This window comes from Rhinatrema bivittatum, chromosome 5 (assembly GCF_901001135.1).
Source record: "Rhinatrema bivittatum chromosome 5, aRhiBiv1.1, whole genome shotgun sequence".
Lineage (NCBI taxonomy): Eukaryota > Metazoa > Chordata > Amphibia > Gymnophiona > Rhinatrematidae > Rhinatrema > Rhinatrema bivittatum.
Genome location: NC_042619.1, coordinates 2021994 through 2036435, shown reverse-complemented (window position 1 = coordinate 2036435; position 14442 = coordinate 2021994). Strand labels below are relative to the sequence as shown.

The 14442-nt window shown below is 50.7% G+C and overlaps 1 protein-coding gene across 1 annotated transcript in view; it reads right to left on the bottom strand.

Moving 5' to 3' along the window:
- Positions 1-14442, bottom strand: part of DNHD1 (dynein heavy chain domain 1) — a 792986-nt gene that overhangs the window by 536232 nt on the left and 242312 nt on the right. Inside the window, exons 14-15 of the mRNA XM_029601740.1 lie at positions 11587-11712; positions 4009-4285 (exon numbers count right to left, since the gene is read on the bottom strand). Of these exons, the coding sequence (XP_029457600.1) occupies positions 4009-4285; positions 11587-11712 (403 nt within the window). The remainder of the gene's footprint in view (positions 1-4008; positions 4286-11586; positions 11713-14442) is intronic.

The following is a 14442-nucleotide window of genomic DNA, read 5'->3' as shown; positions in this document are numbered from 1 at the left end:
TGTGAGGCAGGGACAGCAGAGCCTCTCTGTGTCACTCAGGATCTGTCAGTGTGAGGCAGGGACAGCAGAGCCTCTCTGTGTCACTCAGGATCTGTCAGTGTGAGGCAGGGACAGCAGAGCCTCTCTGTGTCACTCAGGATCCGTCAGTGTGAGGCAGGGACAGCAGAGCCTCTCTGTGTCACTCAGGATCCGTCAGTGTGAGGCGGGGACAGCAGAGTCTCTCTGTGTCACTCAGGATCCGTCAGTGTGAGGCAGGGACAGCAGAGTCTCTCTGTGTCACTCAGGATCCGTCAGTGTGAGGCAGGGACAGCAGAGTCTCTCTGTGTCACTCAGGATCTGTCAGTGTGAGGCAGGGACAGCAGAGCCTCTCTGTGTCACTCAGGATCTGTCAGTGTGAGGCAGGGACAGCAGAGCCTCTCTGTGTCACTCAGGGTCTGTCAGTGTGAGGCAGGGACAGCAGAGTCTCTCTGTGTCACTCAGGATCTGTCAGTGTGAGGCAGGGACAGCAGAGCCTCTCTGTGTCCCTCAGGATCTGTCAGTGTGAGGCAGGGACAGCAGAGTCTCTGTGTGTCACTCAGGATCTGTCAGTGTGAGGCAGGGACAGCAGAGTCTCTGTGTCACTCAGGATCTGTCAGTGTGAGGCAGGGACAGCAGAGTCTCTCTGTGTCACTCAGGATCTGTCAGTGTGAGGCAGGGACAGCAGAGTCTCTCTGTGTCACTCAGGATCCGTCAGTGTGAGGCAGGGACAGCAGAGTCTCTCTGTGTCACTCAGGATCCGTCAGTGTGAGGCAGGGACAGCAGAGCCTCTCTGTGTCACTCAGGATCTGTCAGTGTGACGCAGGGACAGCAGAGTCTCTCTGTGTCACTCAGGATCTGTCAGTGTGAGGCAGGGACAGCAGAGTCTCTCTGTGTCACTCAGGATCTGTCAGTGTGAGGCAGGGACAGCAGAGCCTCTCTGTGTCACTCAGGATCTGTCAGTGTGAGGCAGGGACAGCAGAGTCTCTCTGTGTCACTCAGGATCTGTCAGTGTGAGGCAGGGACAGCAGAGTCTCTCTGTGTCACTCAGGATCTGTCAGTGTGAGGCAGGGGACAGCAGAGTCTCTGTGTGTCACTCAGGATCTGTCAGTGTGAGGCAGGGACAGCAGAGTCTCTGTGTGTCACTCAGGATCTGTCAGTGTGAGGCAGGGACAGCAGAGCCTCTCTGTGTCACTCAGGATCTGTCAGTGTGAGGCAGGGACAGCAGAGCCTCTCTGTGTCACTCAGGATCTGTCAGTGTGAGGCAGGGACATGCAGAGTCTCTCTGTGTCACTCAGGATCTGTCAGTGTGAGGCAGGGACAGCAGAGCCTCTCTGTGTCACTCAGGATCTGTCAGTGTGAGGCAGGGACAGCAGAGTCTCTCTGTGTCACTCAGGATCTGTCAGTGTGAGGCAGGGACAGCAGAGTCTCTGTGTCACTCAGGATCTGTCAGTGTGAGGCAGGGACAGCAGAGTCTCTGTGTGTCACTCAGGATCTGTCAGTGTGAGGCGGGGACAGCAGAGCCTCTCTGTGTCACTCAGGATCTGTCAGTGTGAGGCAGGGACAGCAGAGTCAGCAGAGTCTCTCTGTGTCACTCAGGATCTGTCAGTGTGAGGCAGGGACAGCAGAGTCTCTCTGTGTCACTCAGGATCTGTCAGTGTGAGGCAGGGACAGCAGAGTCTCTCTGTGTCACTCAGGATCTGTCAGTGTGAGGCAGGGACAGCAGAGCCTCTCTGTGTCACTCAGGATCCGTCAGTGTGAGGCGGGGACAGCAGAGCCTCTCTGTGTCACTCAGGATCTGTCAGTGTGAGGCGGGGACAGCAGAGTCTCTGTGTCACTCAGGATCTGTCAGTGTGAGGCAGGGACAGCAGAGCCTCTCTGTGTCACTCAGGATCTGTCAGTGTGAGGCAGGGACAGCAGAGCCTCTCTGTGTCACTCAGGATCCGTCAGTGTGAGGCAGGGACAGCAGAGTCTCTCTGTGTCACTCAGGATCCGTCAGTGTGAGGCAGGGACAGCAGAGCCTCTCTGTGTCACGCAGGATCCGTCAGTGTGAGGCAGGGACAGCAGAGTCTCTCTGTGTCACTCAGGATCTGTCAGTGTGAGGCAGGGACAGCAGAGTCTCTCTGTGTCACTCAGGATCTGTCAGTGTGAGGCAGGGACAGCAGAGTCTCTCTGTGTCACTCAGGATCCGTCAGTGTGAGGCAGGGACAGCAGAGTCTCTCTTTGTCACGCAGGATCCGTCAGTGTGAGGCAGGGACAGCAGAGCCTCTCTGTGTCACGCAGGATCTGTCAGTGTGAGGCAGGGACAGCAGAGTCTCTGTGTGTCACTCAGGATCTGTCAGTGTGAGGCAGGGACAGCAGAGTCTCTCTGTGTCACTCAGGATCTGTCAGTGTGAGGCAGGGACAGCAGAGTCTCTCTGTGTCACTCAGGATCTGTCAGTGTGAGGCGGGGACAGCAGAGTCTCTGTGTCACTCAGGATCTGTCAGTGTGAGGCAGGGACAGCAGAGTCTCTCTGTGTCACTCAGGATCCGTCAGTGTGAGGCAGGGACAGCAGAGCCTCTCTGTGTCACTCAGGATCCGTCAGTGTGAGGCAGGGACAGCAGAGTCTCTCTGTGTCACTCAGGATCTGTCAGTGTGAGGCAGGGACAGCAGAGTCTCTCTGTGTCACTCAGGATCCGTCAGTGTGAGGCAGGGACAGCAGAGTCTCTGTGTCACTCAGGATCCGTCAGTGTGAGGCAGGGACAGCAGAGCCTCTCTGTGTCACTCAGGATCCGTCAGTGTGAGGCAGGGACAGCAGAGTCTCTCTGTGTCACTCAGGATCTGTCAGTGTGAGGCAGGGACAGCAGAGTCTCTGTGTGTCACTCAGGATCCGTCAGTGTGAGGCAGGGACAGCAGAGTCTCTCTGTGTCACTCAGGATCCGTCAGTGTGAGGCAGGGACAGCAGAGTCTCTGTGTCACTCAGGATCTGTCAGTGTGAGGCAGGGACAGCAGAGTCTCTCTGTGTCACTCAGGATCTGTCAGTGTGAGGCAGGGACAGCAGAGTCTCTCTGTGTCACTCAGGATCTGTCAGTGTGAGGCAGGGACAGCAGAGTCTCTGTGTGTCACTCAGGATCTGTCAGTGTGAGGCAGGGACAGCAGAGTCTCTCTGTGTCACTCAGGATCTGTCAGTGTGAGGCGGGGACAGCAGAGTCTCTCTGTGTCACTCAGGATCTGTCAGTGTGAGGCAGGGACAGCAGAGTCTCTCTGTGTCACTCAGGATCTGTCAGTGTGAGGCAGGGACAGCAGAGTCTCTCTGTGTCACTCAGGATCTGTCAGTGTGAGGCAGGGACAGCAGAGTCTCTCTGTGTCACTCAGGATCTGTCAGTGTGAGGCAGGGAACAGCAGAGTCTCTCTGTGTCACTCAGGATCCGTCAGTGTGAGGCAGGGACAGCAGAGTCTCTCTGTGTCACTCAGGATCTGTCAGTGTGAGGCAGGGACAGCAGAGTCTCTCTGTGTCACTCAGGATCCGTCAGTGTGAGGCAGGGACAGCAGAGTCTCTCTGTGTCACGCAGGATCTGTCAGTGTGAGGCAGGGACAGCAGAGTCTCTCTGTGTCACTCAGGATCTGTCAGTGTGAGGCAGGGACAGCAGAGTCTCTCTGTGTCACTCATGGTCAGTCAGTGTGAGGCAGGGACAGCAGAGTCTCTGTGTGTCACTCATGGTCAGTCAGTGTGAGGCAGGGACAGCAGAGTCTCTGTGTGTCACTCATGGTCAGTCAGTGTGAGGCAGGGACAGCAGAGTCTCTCTGTGTCACTCAGGATCTGTCAGTGTGAGGCAGGAACAGCAGAGTCTCTCTGTGTCACTCATGGTCAGTCAGTGTGAGGCAGGGACAGCAGAGTCTCTGTGTGTCACTCATGGTCTGTAGATTTCATTCTATGTCTTTTGTGACCTGTCAGCTGGTGTCTATCCGACTGGTTGTCATGGTTAGAGAGGGATAACCCTGTGTTACATTACCTGTAAGCAGAATTCGGGTTTGATTGAGATATTTTATCTTTTCTGTGATGGACTGATGCTTGTTTTGTAATTTTCTCAGTTTATCCATGATGTCTTGTACGTTTTGGGAAGGGTCTAGGAATTTCCCAGTTGTGGCTGTGGTAACAGTTCCCTGCTGTTCTTGCAGTAAAGCATCGATGGAGTCCATTAGTTGCATGGATATGACTGGCTTCTCCCTGCTGATGAACTCAGAGACATACGTCATGTGGGAAAGGAAGGTTTCCCAGCTATCCAGCATCTGACAGAGAGAGAGAGAGAAAGAGACAGCACTGTGGGAAAGCCAGGAAAAATGAGGGGAGACATGTTCAGTCTTTTATACCCACGGACCTTGCAGTCACTTATCAAAAGGAAATACTGCTGCTTGTTTCTCTTCAAAATAGCCTTGCATACTTTGCACTTGCTTTATATGGGTATAACACCATGAAGCAAATATTCAACGGCATTTAGTCAGATTGTTTATTTATTTGAATTTATAAGCCTCCTACACCAAAGCCCTAGGCAGCAAATAGCATAACTTACACAGTAATTAAAACAACTGAAGTAAACAAATCAAAATATCAACAGATCTGTAAATGAAAAGAATAGTCGTAAAGCTCTTTGTACAGGTCGTTAAATGCAGCTCCTGATGTAAGACGTCCAGAGAGTTGGAGCTGCCAGAGAAAAAGCAAAATTGCTTACCTTGTAATAGGTGTTATCCCAGGACAGCAGGATGGAGTCCTCACATATGGGTGACATCACTGACGGAGCCCTAGTGAGGGAAAAACTTCTGTCACAGTTTCTAGAAACTTTTGACTGGCAGCCTGAGGCCACTGAGCATGCCCAGCATGCCATGATATTCTCTGCCACAGGGGTCACTCTCCAGTCTCGTATGTAGCAATAAGCTTTAGCAAAAATAAAATAATAGAAGGTATGAGACCCAACTCCGCGGGGTGGCGGGTGGGTTCCGTGAGAACTACATCCTGCTGTCCTGGGATAACACCTATTACAAGGTAAGCAATTTTGCTTTATCCCAGGACAAGCAGGATGCTAGTCCTCACCTATGGGTGATTAGCAAGCTAGAGGCTGAGTCATTTTGTATTGAGGCAACAGTGAAGTATTGTTGTTGTGGAATGAGTCAGCCGAAGATCATAGAACATTGGATGTAGAAGGAGTTGGGTTTAAACTGGAAACAAGTTCTTAAAGACAGATTGTCCATAGGCTGAATCTTGTCGTCCTTCTTTGTCTAAGCAGTAATGAGCTGCAAAGGTGTGAAGAGAACTCCAGGTTGCTGCTTTACAGATGTCAAGGATTGGCACTGAACGATAGTGTGCTACATGAGGTTGACATTGCTCTTACTGAATGTGCCCTTACTCGCCCTTGGAGAGGAAGGCCTGCTTTTCCATATCAAAACTGTATACAATCTGCTAACCAGTTGGATAGAGTATGTTTACCCACTGCTTTTCCTGTTTTGTTTGGGTCATAAGAGACAAAAGGTTGATTGGATTTCCTGTGGACTGCATTGCGGTTTAAGTATAAAGATAGTGCACGCTTACAGTCCCAGGTGTGTAAGGCTGCTTCTCCTTGGTGAGAATGAGGCCTTGGAAAGAATATGGGTAAAACTATGGATTGGTTCAAGTGGAATTCCGTAATGACCTTGGGGAGGAATTTTGGATGTGTACGGAGAACCACTCTGTCATGTAGGAACTTTGTATAGGGTTCGTACGTAACAAGTGCTTGTAGCTCACTAACCCTTCTAGCTGATGTAATGGCTATGAGGAAGATAGTCTTCCATGTGAGAAATTTAAGAGCACAGGAATCTATGGGTTCGAAAGGAGAACACATGAGTCTTGTTAAGACCAAATTTAGGTCCCATTCTGTGACTGGTGGTCGTATTGGTGGTTTAAGGTGAGTTAAACCTCTCATAAACCTGTTGACAAGAGGTTGTGTGGATATTGGTGCATCTCCCATCTTGTTTTGGTAAGCTGAGATTTCACTTAAATGGACTCTTACAGATGAAGTCTGGAGACCAGGCTCTGATAGATGGTATAAGTAGTCTAATAGAGAGGTTGTGGGGCAGGTGAAAGGGTCTATGTTCTTTTGTCTGCACCACATAGTAAATCTTTTCCATTTGGAAGAGTAATTCTTTCGAGTGGAAGGTTTACGTGAAGCTAGAAGCACTTGAGATACATTTGTTGAAAGATTAAGTGGTTGTAAAATCAAGCTTTCAACATCCAAGCTGTCAGGGATAGGGATTGAAGGTTGGGATGGAGCAACCGACCCTGATCCTGAGTTATGAGAGAGGGAGCTACGCCTAGGCAAATGAGATCCCTGACTGAGAGGTCCAGAAGTGTGGGAAACCATACTTGTCGAGGCCAATATGGGGCTATGAGAATCATGGTCCCTTTGTCCTGTTGTAACTTCACAAGAGTCTTGGTTATGAGCGGTATCGGAGGATACGCGTATAGTAGGCCGGAATTCCAAGGGCGAGCGAAGGCGACCTTGGTTGGCTGGTTCTTCTGTCTGTGTAGAGAACAGAATTTGTCCACTTTGTGATTCAGGTGTGATGCAAAGAGGTATATTGTTGGTTGTCCCCAACGTTGAAAGATCCTGGTCGCTACTGAGGGATCTAGGGACCACTCGTGTGCTTGGAATTGATGACTGAGTTGATCTGCCACTACATTGTGAATGCCTGCCAGATAAGTGGCCCGGAGAAACATTGAGTGGTTCAAGGCCCAGCCCCATATCTGTGAAGCTTCTTGACAAAGGAGATACGAGCCCGTTCCTCCCTATTTGTTGATGTACCACATGGCTACTGTGTTGTCCATTTGGATGAGAACAGTCTTGTGTGAAAGGCAGTCCTTGAACGCATGCAGCGCATAGCGTATAGCTCACTCCCCCACAGCTAAGGATCCTCTGTGCTTATCCCAGGCTTTACCCCTCACTCCCTCACAGCTAAGGATCCTCTGTGCTTATCCCAGGCTTTACCCCTCACTCCCTCACAGCTAAGGATCCTCTGTGCTTATCCCAGGCTTTACCCCTCACTCCCTCACAGCTAAGGATCCTCTGTGCTTATCCCAGGCTTTACCTCTCACTCCCCCACAGCTAAGGATCCTCTGTGCTTATCCCAGGCTTTACTCCTCACTCCCCCACAGCTAAGGATCCTCTGTGCTTATCCCAGGCTTTACCCCTCACTCCCCCACAGCTAAGGATCCTCAGTGCTTATCCCAGGCTTTACCCCTCACAGCTAAGGATCCTCTGTGGTTATCCCAGGCTTTACTCCTCACTCCCCCACAGCTAAGGATCCTCAGTGCTTATCCCAGGCTTTACCCCTCACAGCTAAGGATCCTCTGTGCTTATCCCAGGCTTTACCCCTCACAGCTAAGGATCCTCTGTGCTTATCCTGGGCTTTACCCCTCACGCCCCCACAGCTAAGGATCCTCTGTGCTTATCCCAGGCTTTACTTCTCACTCCCTCACAGCTAAGGATCCTCTGTGCTTATCCCAGGCTTTACCCCTCACTCCCTCACAGCTAAGGATCCTCTGTGCTTATCCCAGGCTTTACCCCTCACTCCCTCACAGCTAAGGATCCTCTGTGCTTATCCCAGGCTTTACCCCTCACTCCCCCACAGCTAAGGATCCTCTGTGCTTATCCCAGGCTTTACCTCTCACTCCCCCACAGCTAAGGATCCTCTGTGCTTATCCCAGGCTTTACCCCTCACTCCCCTTCACAGCTAAGGATCCTCTGTGCTTATCCCAGGCTTTACCCTCACTCCCCCACAGCTAAGGATCCTCTGTGCTTATCCCAGGCTTTACCCATAACTCCCACAGCTAAGAATCCTCTCTGCTTATCCCAGGCTTTACCTCTCACTCCCTCACAGCTAAGGATCCTCTGTGCTTATCCATGGCTTTACCCTCACTCCCCCACAGCTAAGGATCCTCTGTGCTTATTTCAGGCTTTACCCCTCACTCCCTCACAGCTAAGGATCCTCTGTGCTTATCCCAGGCTTTACCCCTCACTCCTTCACAGCTAAGGATCCTCTGTGCTTATCCCAGGCTTTACCTCTCACTCCCTCACAGCTAAGGATCCTCTGTGCTTATCCCAGGCTTTACCCCTCACTCCCCCCACAGCTAAGGATCCTCTGTGCTTATCCCAGGCTTTACCCTCACTCAGCTAAGGATCCTCTGTGGCTTATCCCAGGCTTTACTCCTCCCTCCCCACAGCTAAGGATCCTCAGTGCTTATCCCAGGCTTTACCCCTCACAGAGGATCCTTAGCTAAGGATCCTCTGTGCTTATCCCAGGCTTTACACCTCACAGCTAAGGATCCTCTGTGCTTATCCTGGCTTACCCCTCACTCCCCACAGCTAAGGATCCTCTGTGCTTATCCCAGGCTTTACTTCTCACTCCCTCCAGCTAAGGATCCTCTGTGCTTATCCTCAGGCTTTACCCCTCACCTCTCCACAGCTAAGGATCCTCTGTGCTTATCCCAGGCTTTACCCTCTCACACCCCCCACAGCTAAGGATCCTCTGTGCTTATCCCAGGCCTTACCCCTCAGTCCCCCACAGCTAAGGATCCTCTGTGCTTATCCCAAGGCTTTACCCTCACTCCCTCACAGCTAAGGATCCTCTGTGCTTATCCCAGGCTTTACCTCTCACTCCCTCACAGCTAAGGATCCTCTGTGCTTATCCCAGGCTTTACCCCTCACTCCCTCACAGCTAAGGATCCTCTGTGCTTATCCCAGGCTTTCCCTCTCACTCCCTCACAGCTAAGGATCCTCTGTGCTTATCCCAGGCTTTACCCCTCACTCCCTCACAGCTAAGGATCCTCTGTGCTTATCCCAGGCTTTACCCCTCACTCCCTCACAGCTAAGGATCCTCTGTGCTTATCCCAGGCTTTACCCCTCACTCCCTCACAGCTAAGGATCCTCTGTGCTTATCCCAGGCTTTACCCCTCACTCCTCACAGCTAAGGATCCTCTGTGCTTATCCCAGGCTTTACCCCTCACTCCCTCACAGCTAAGGATCCTCTGTGCTTATCCCAGGCTTTACCCCTCACTCCCTCACAGCTAAGGATCCTCTGTGCTTATCCCAGGCTTTACCCCTCACTCCCTCACAGCTAAGGATCCTCTGTGCTTATCCCAGGCTTTACCTCTCACTCCCTCACAGCTAAGGATCCTCTGTGCTTATCCAGGCTTTACCCCTCACTCCCTCACAGCTAAGGATCCTCTGTGCTTATCCCAGGCTTTACCTTCTCCACTCCCTCACAGCTAAGGATCCTCTGTGCTTATCCCAGGCTTTACCTCTCACTCCCTCACAGCTAAGGATCCTCTGTGCTTATCCCAGGCTTTACCCCTCACTCCCCCACAGCTAAGGATCCTCTGTGCTTATCCCAGGCTTTACCTCTCACTCCCTCACAGCTAAGGATCCTCTGTGCTTATCCCAGGCTTTACCTCTCACTCCCTCACAGCTAAGGATCCTCTGTGCTTATCCCAGGCTTTACCCCTCACTCCCTCACAGCTAAGGATCCTCTGTGCTTATCCCAGGCTTTACCCCTCACTCCCTCACAGCTAAGGATCCTCTGTGCTTATCCCAGGCTTTACCTCTCACTCCCTCACAGCTAAGGATCCTCTGTGCTTATCCCAGGCTTTACCCTCTCACTCCCTCACAGCTAAGGATCCTCTGTGCTTATCCCAGGCTTTACCCTCTCACTCCCCTCACAGCTAAGGATCCTCTGTGCTTATCCCAGGCTTTACCCCTCACTCCCTCACAGCTAAGGATCCTCTGTGCTTATCCCAGGCTTTACCCCTCACTCCCTCACAGCTAAGGATCCTCTGTGCTTATCCCAGGCTTTACCCCTCACTCCCTCACAGCTAAGGATCCTCTGTGCTTATCCCAGGCTTTACCTCTCACTCCCTCACAGCTAAGGATCCTCTGTGCTTATCCCAGGCTTTACCCCTCACTCCCTCACAGCTAAGGATCCTCTGTGCTTATCCCAGGCTTTACCCTCTCACTCCCTCACAGCTAAGGATCCTCTGTGCTTATCCCAGGCTTTACCTCCTCACTCCCTCACAGCTAAGGATCCTCTGTGCTTATCCCAGGCTTTACCCCTCACTCCCTCCACAGCTAAGGATCCTCTGTGCTTATCCCAGGCTTTACCCCTCACTCCCTCACAGCTAAGGATCCTCTGTGCTTATCCCAGGCTTTACCCCTCACTCCCTCACAGCTAAGGATCCTCTGTGCTTATCCCAGGCTTTACCCCTCACTCCCTCACAGCTAAGGATCCTCTGTGCTTATCCCAGGCTTTACCCCTCACTCCCTCACAGCTAAGGATCCTCTGTGCTTATCCCAGGCTTTACCCCTCACTCCCTTACAGCTAAGGATCCTCTGTGCTTATCCCAGGCTTTACCCCTCACTCCCTCACAGCTAAGGATCCTCTGTGCTTATCCCAGGCTTTACCCCTCACTCCCTCACAGCTAAGGATCCTCTGTGCTTATCCCAGGCTTTACCCCTCACTCCCTCACAGCTAAGGATCCTCTGTGCTTATCCCAGGCTTTACCCCTCACTCCCTCACAGCTAAGGATCCTCTGTGCTTATCCCAGGCTTTACCCCTCACTCCCCCACAGCTAAGGATCCTCTGTGCTTATCCCAGGCTTTACCCCTCACTCCTCACAGCTAAGGATCCTCTGTGCTTATCCCAGGCTTTACCCCTCACTCCCTCACAGCTAAGGATCCTCTGTGCTTATCCCAGGCTTTACCCCTCACTCCCTCACAGCTAAGGATCCTCTGTGCTTATCCCAGGCTTTACCCCTCACTCCCTCACAGCTAAGGATCCTCTGTGCTTATCCCAGGCTTTACCCCTCACTCCCACACAGCTAAGGATCCTCTGTGCTTATCCCAGGCTTTACCTCTCACTCCCCCACAGCTAAGGATCCTCTGTGCTTATCCCAGGCTTTACCTCTCACTACCCCCACAGCTAAGGATCCTCTGTGCTTATCCCAGGCTTTACCTCTCACTCCCTCACATCTAAGGATCCTCTGTGCTTATCCCAGGCTTTACCCCTCACTCCCTCACAGCTAAGGATCCTCTGTGCTTATCCCAGGCTTTACCTCTCACTCCCCCACAGCTAAGGATCCTCTGTGCTTATCCCAGGCTTTACCCCTCACTCCCTCACAGCTAAGGATCCTCTGTGCTTATCCCAGGCTTTACCCCTCACTCCCTCACAGCTAAGGATCCTCTGTGCTTATCCCAGGCTTTACCCCTCACTCCCTCACAGCTAAGGATCCTCTGTGCTTATCCCAGGCTTTACCCCTCACTCCCTCACAGCTAAGGATCCTCTGTGCTTATCCCAGGCTTTACCCTCTCACTCCCCCCACATCTAAGGATTCTCTGTGCTTATCCCAGGCTTCACCCCTCACTCTCCCAACTAATGTGGGAGTTACCCAAGGATCCTAAATGGGTAACTCCCAAATCAGTTGGCTAATTTTGCATAACAGTGCAGCCCTTCCTTCCTGTCTGTCTGCCTGCATTCTCCTGGGTCTCCTCTCTCCTCTTCTCTGCACTTACTTTATTCTCCAGAGTTTCCTCCTCTGTATTCAGTGGACGACAATTGTTTCGAATCACCTCATTCAGGGATTGGACATAATTTATTCGGTTCTGGAGCTCTGGAATATGCTGTTTGTACTTCTCCACCTGTAAGAAAGAAAGCAAAATTGCTTATCTTGTAATAGGTGTTATGCCAGGACAGCAGGATGTAGTCCTCACATATGGGTGACATCATCAGATGGAGTCCTGACACGGAAAACTTCTGTCAAAGTTTCTAGAAAACTTTTGGCTGGCACACTGAGCCCACTGAGAATGCCCAGCATGCCATGATATTCTCAGCCATATGGGTCTCCCTTCAGTCTCATTTGTAGCAATGAGTGCGAGCGAAAAAATGAAATAATTAAACATGTCGGACCCAACTCCGCGGGGTGGCGGGTGGGTTCTGTGAGGACTACATCCTGCTGTCCTGGGATAACACCTATTACAAGGTAAGCAATTTTGCTTTATCCCAGGACAAGCAGGATGCTAGTCCTCACCTATGGGTGATTAGCAAGCTAGAGGCTGAGTTATCTTTGTTGTTGACCAACGGCGCACAACTTGCACAACAGGCACAACAACTGGTGCGATGTTGGAAAAAATGAAGCAGCCTGAAATTACAGCAGGTTGGATGTGGAAGGAGTTGGGATTAAACTGGGAACAAGTTCTTTAAGACAGATTGTTCATAGGCTGAATCTTGTCATCCTTCTTTGCCCAAACAGTAATGAGCTGCAAAGGTGTGTAGAGAACTCCAAGTTGCAGCCTTACAGATATCAGCAATTGGCACTGAGAGGTAATGTGCTACTGATGTTGACATAGCCCTAAGTGTGCTTTTACTCGCCCCTGGAGAGGAATGCCTGCTTTTTCATAGCAGAATTTGATGCAGTCTGCTAGCCAGTTGGAGAGATTTTGTTTTCCCACTGCAATTCCTGGTTTATTTTTGTCAAAAGAAATGAAGAGTTGGGTGGATTTTCTATGGACTGCAGTGTGATTCAGGTAAAAAGCTAGTGCATGTTTACAATCTAAGGTGTGCAAAACTCTCTCGCCCTGGTGAGAGTGTGGCCTTGGAAAGAAAGTAGGCAAGACTATGGATTGATTGAAGTGAAAATCTGTTACCACTTTTGGTAGGAATTTGGGGTGAGTGCGAAGGACTACTTGGTCATGCAAAAATCTCGTGTAGGGTGAGTATGTGACAAGCGCTTGTAACTCACTGACCCTCCTAGCAGAAGTAATGGCTACGAGGAAAAATACTTTCCATGTAAGAAACTTTACATCACAGGAATGCAGAGGCTGAAACGGGGATCGCATGAGCCTTGCTAGCACTAAATTTAGGTCCCATTCATTAACCAGTGGTCGAATGGGAGGCTTAAGGTGGAGTAAGCCCCTCATAAACCGACTCACTAGGGGTTGCACTGTTATAGGTGCATCCCCTATTCCCTTGTGGTATGCTGCTATGGCACTTAGGTGTACCCTTACAGAGGATGTCTGGAAACCAGAATCCGAAAGGTGGCACAGATAATCCAATAAAGAAGGAGTGGGGCAAGAGAAAGGGTCAAAACCTTTTTGTGTGCACCACTTGGTAAATCTGGTCCACTTAGAGTGGTAAGATTTACGTGTGGAAGGCTTTCGTGAAGCTACGAGAACTTTAGAAACTTGAGTTGAAAGATTAAATGGTTGCAGAATTAAGCTTTTAACATCCAAACTGTCAAGGCAAGGGTTGGCAGGTTGGGGTGACGCAACGTGCCCTGATTCTGAGTTATGAGAGTGGGCGCTGTGCCTAGGCGAATTGGTTCTCTGATTGAGAAGTCGAGGAGTATGGGAAACCATACTTGTCGAGGCCAGTACGGGGCTATGAGAATCATTGTCCCTCTGTCCTGTTGTAGCTTCTCGAGAGTTTTGGATATGAGCGGGATCGGAAGATACGCACATAAAAGATCTGTGTTCCAGGGACCAGCAAAGGCGTCCCTGGAGAACACTGATCGACGTCCGTGGAGGGAGCAGAATCTTTCCACTTTGTGATTCAGTTTTGATGCAAAGAGGTCTATGGCTGCTTCATGACAGAGCAGATAAGAGCCTGTGCCTCCCTGTTTGTTTATGTACCACATTGCTACTGTGTTGTCTGTCTGTATCAGCACAGTCTTGTTCGAGAGGCAGTCTTTGAAGGCATAAAGGGCATAACACATTGCTCGAAGCTCTAAGAAGTTTATCTGTCACTTCATTTCGAGGGTCATCCATGTACCTTACGTTTGAAGGTTGTTGACGTGAGCTCCCCAACCCAAGTTGGAGGCATCTGTGGGCAAGATGACTTGCGGAGTTGACTGTTGGAATGGGAGACCAATTTTCAAGGCAGTTTGATTTGTCCACCAGTGGAGCGAAAGGCGTAATTGGTGGGTTATTTGAACTGTGTAAGACAGTGGTTGGAAAGCTTGGAACCATTGAGATTTCAAGGTCCATTGAGTTCTTTGCATGGCTAACTTTGCCATAGGGGTAACATGTACTGTAGAGGCCATGTGTCCTAGTAGCACTAGAAGTTGATGGGCAGAGGCGAACTGGCAGTGAGTTATTGAGTTTGCAAAGCATGCTAGATTGTTGGCACGGTCGTTTGGAAGAAAAGCTTTCACCACTGTTGTGTCAAGGTCTGCTCCGATGAACGTGAGTAGCTGAGATGGCTCGATGTGGGATTTTTGGTAGTTGATTAGAAATCCCAGGGAATGTAATAGTCTTATTGTGCTTTCTAATGCAGATAGAGCTCCCTGCCTGGATGGACTCCTGATTAGTCAATCATCTAGATAGGGAAAAACATGGATTCCTTTTTTCCTTAGATGTGCAGCAGCCATGCTA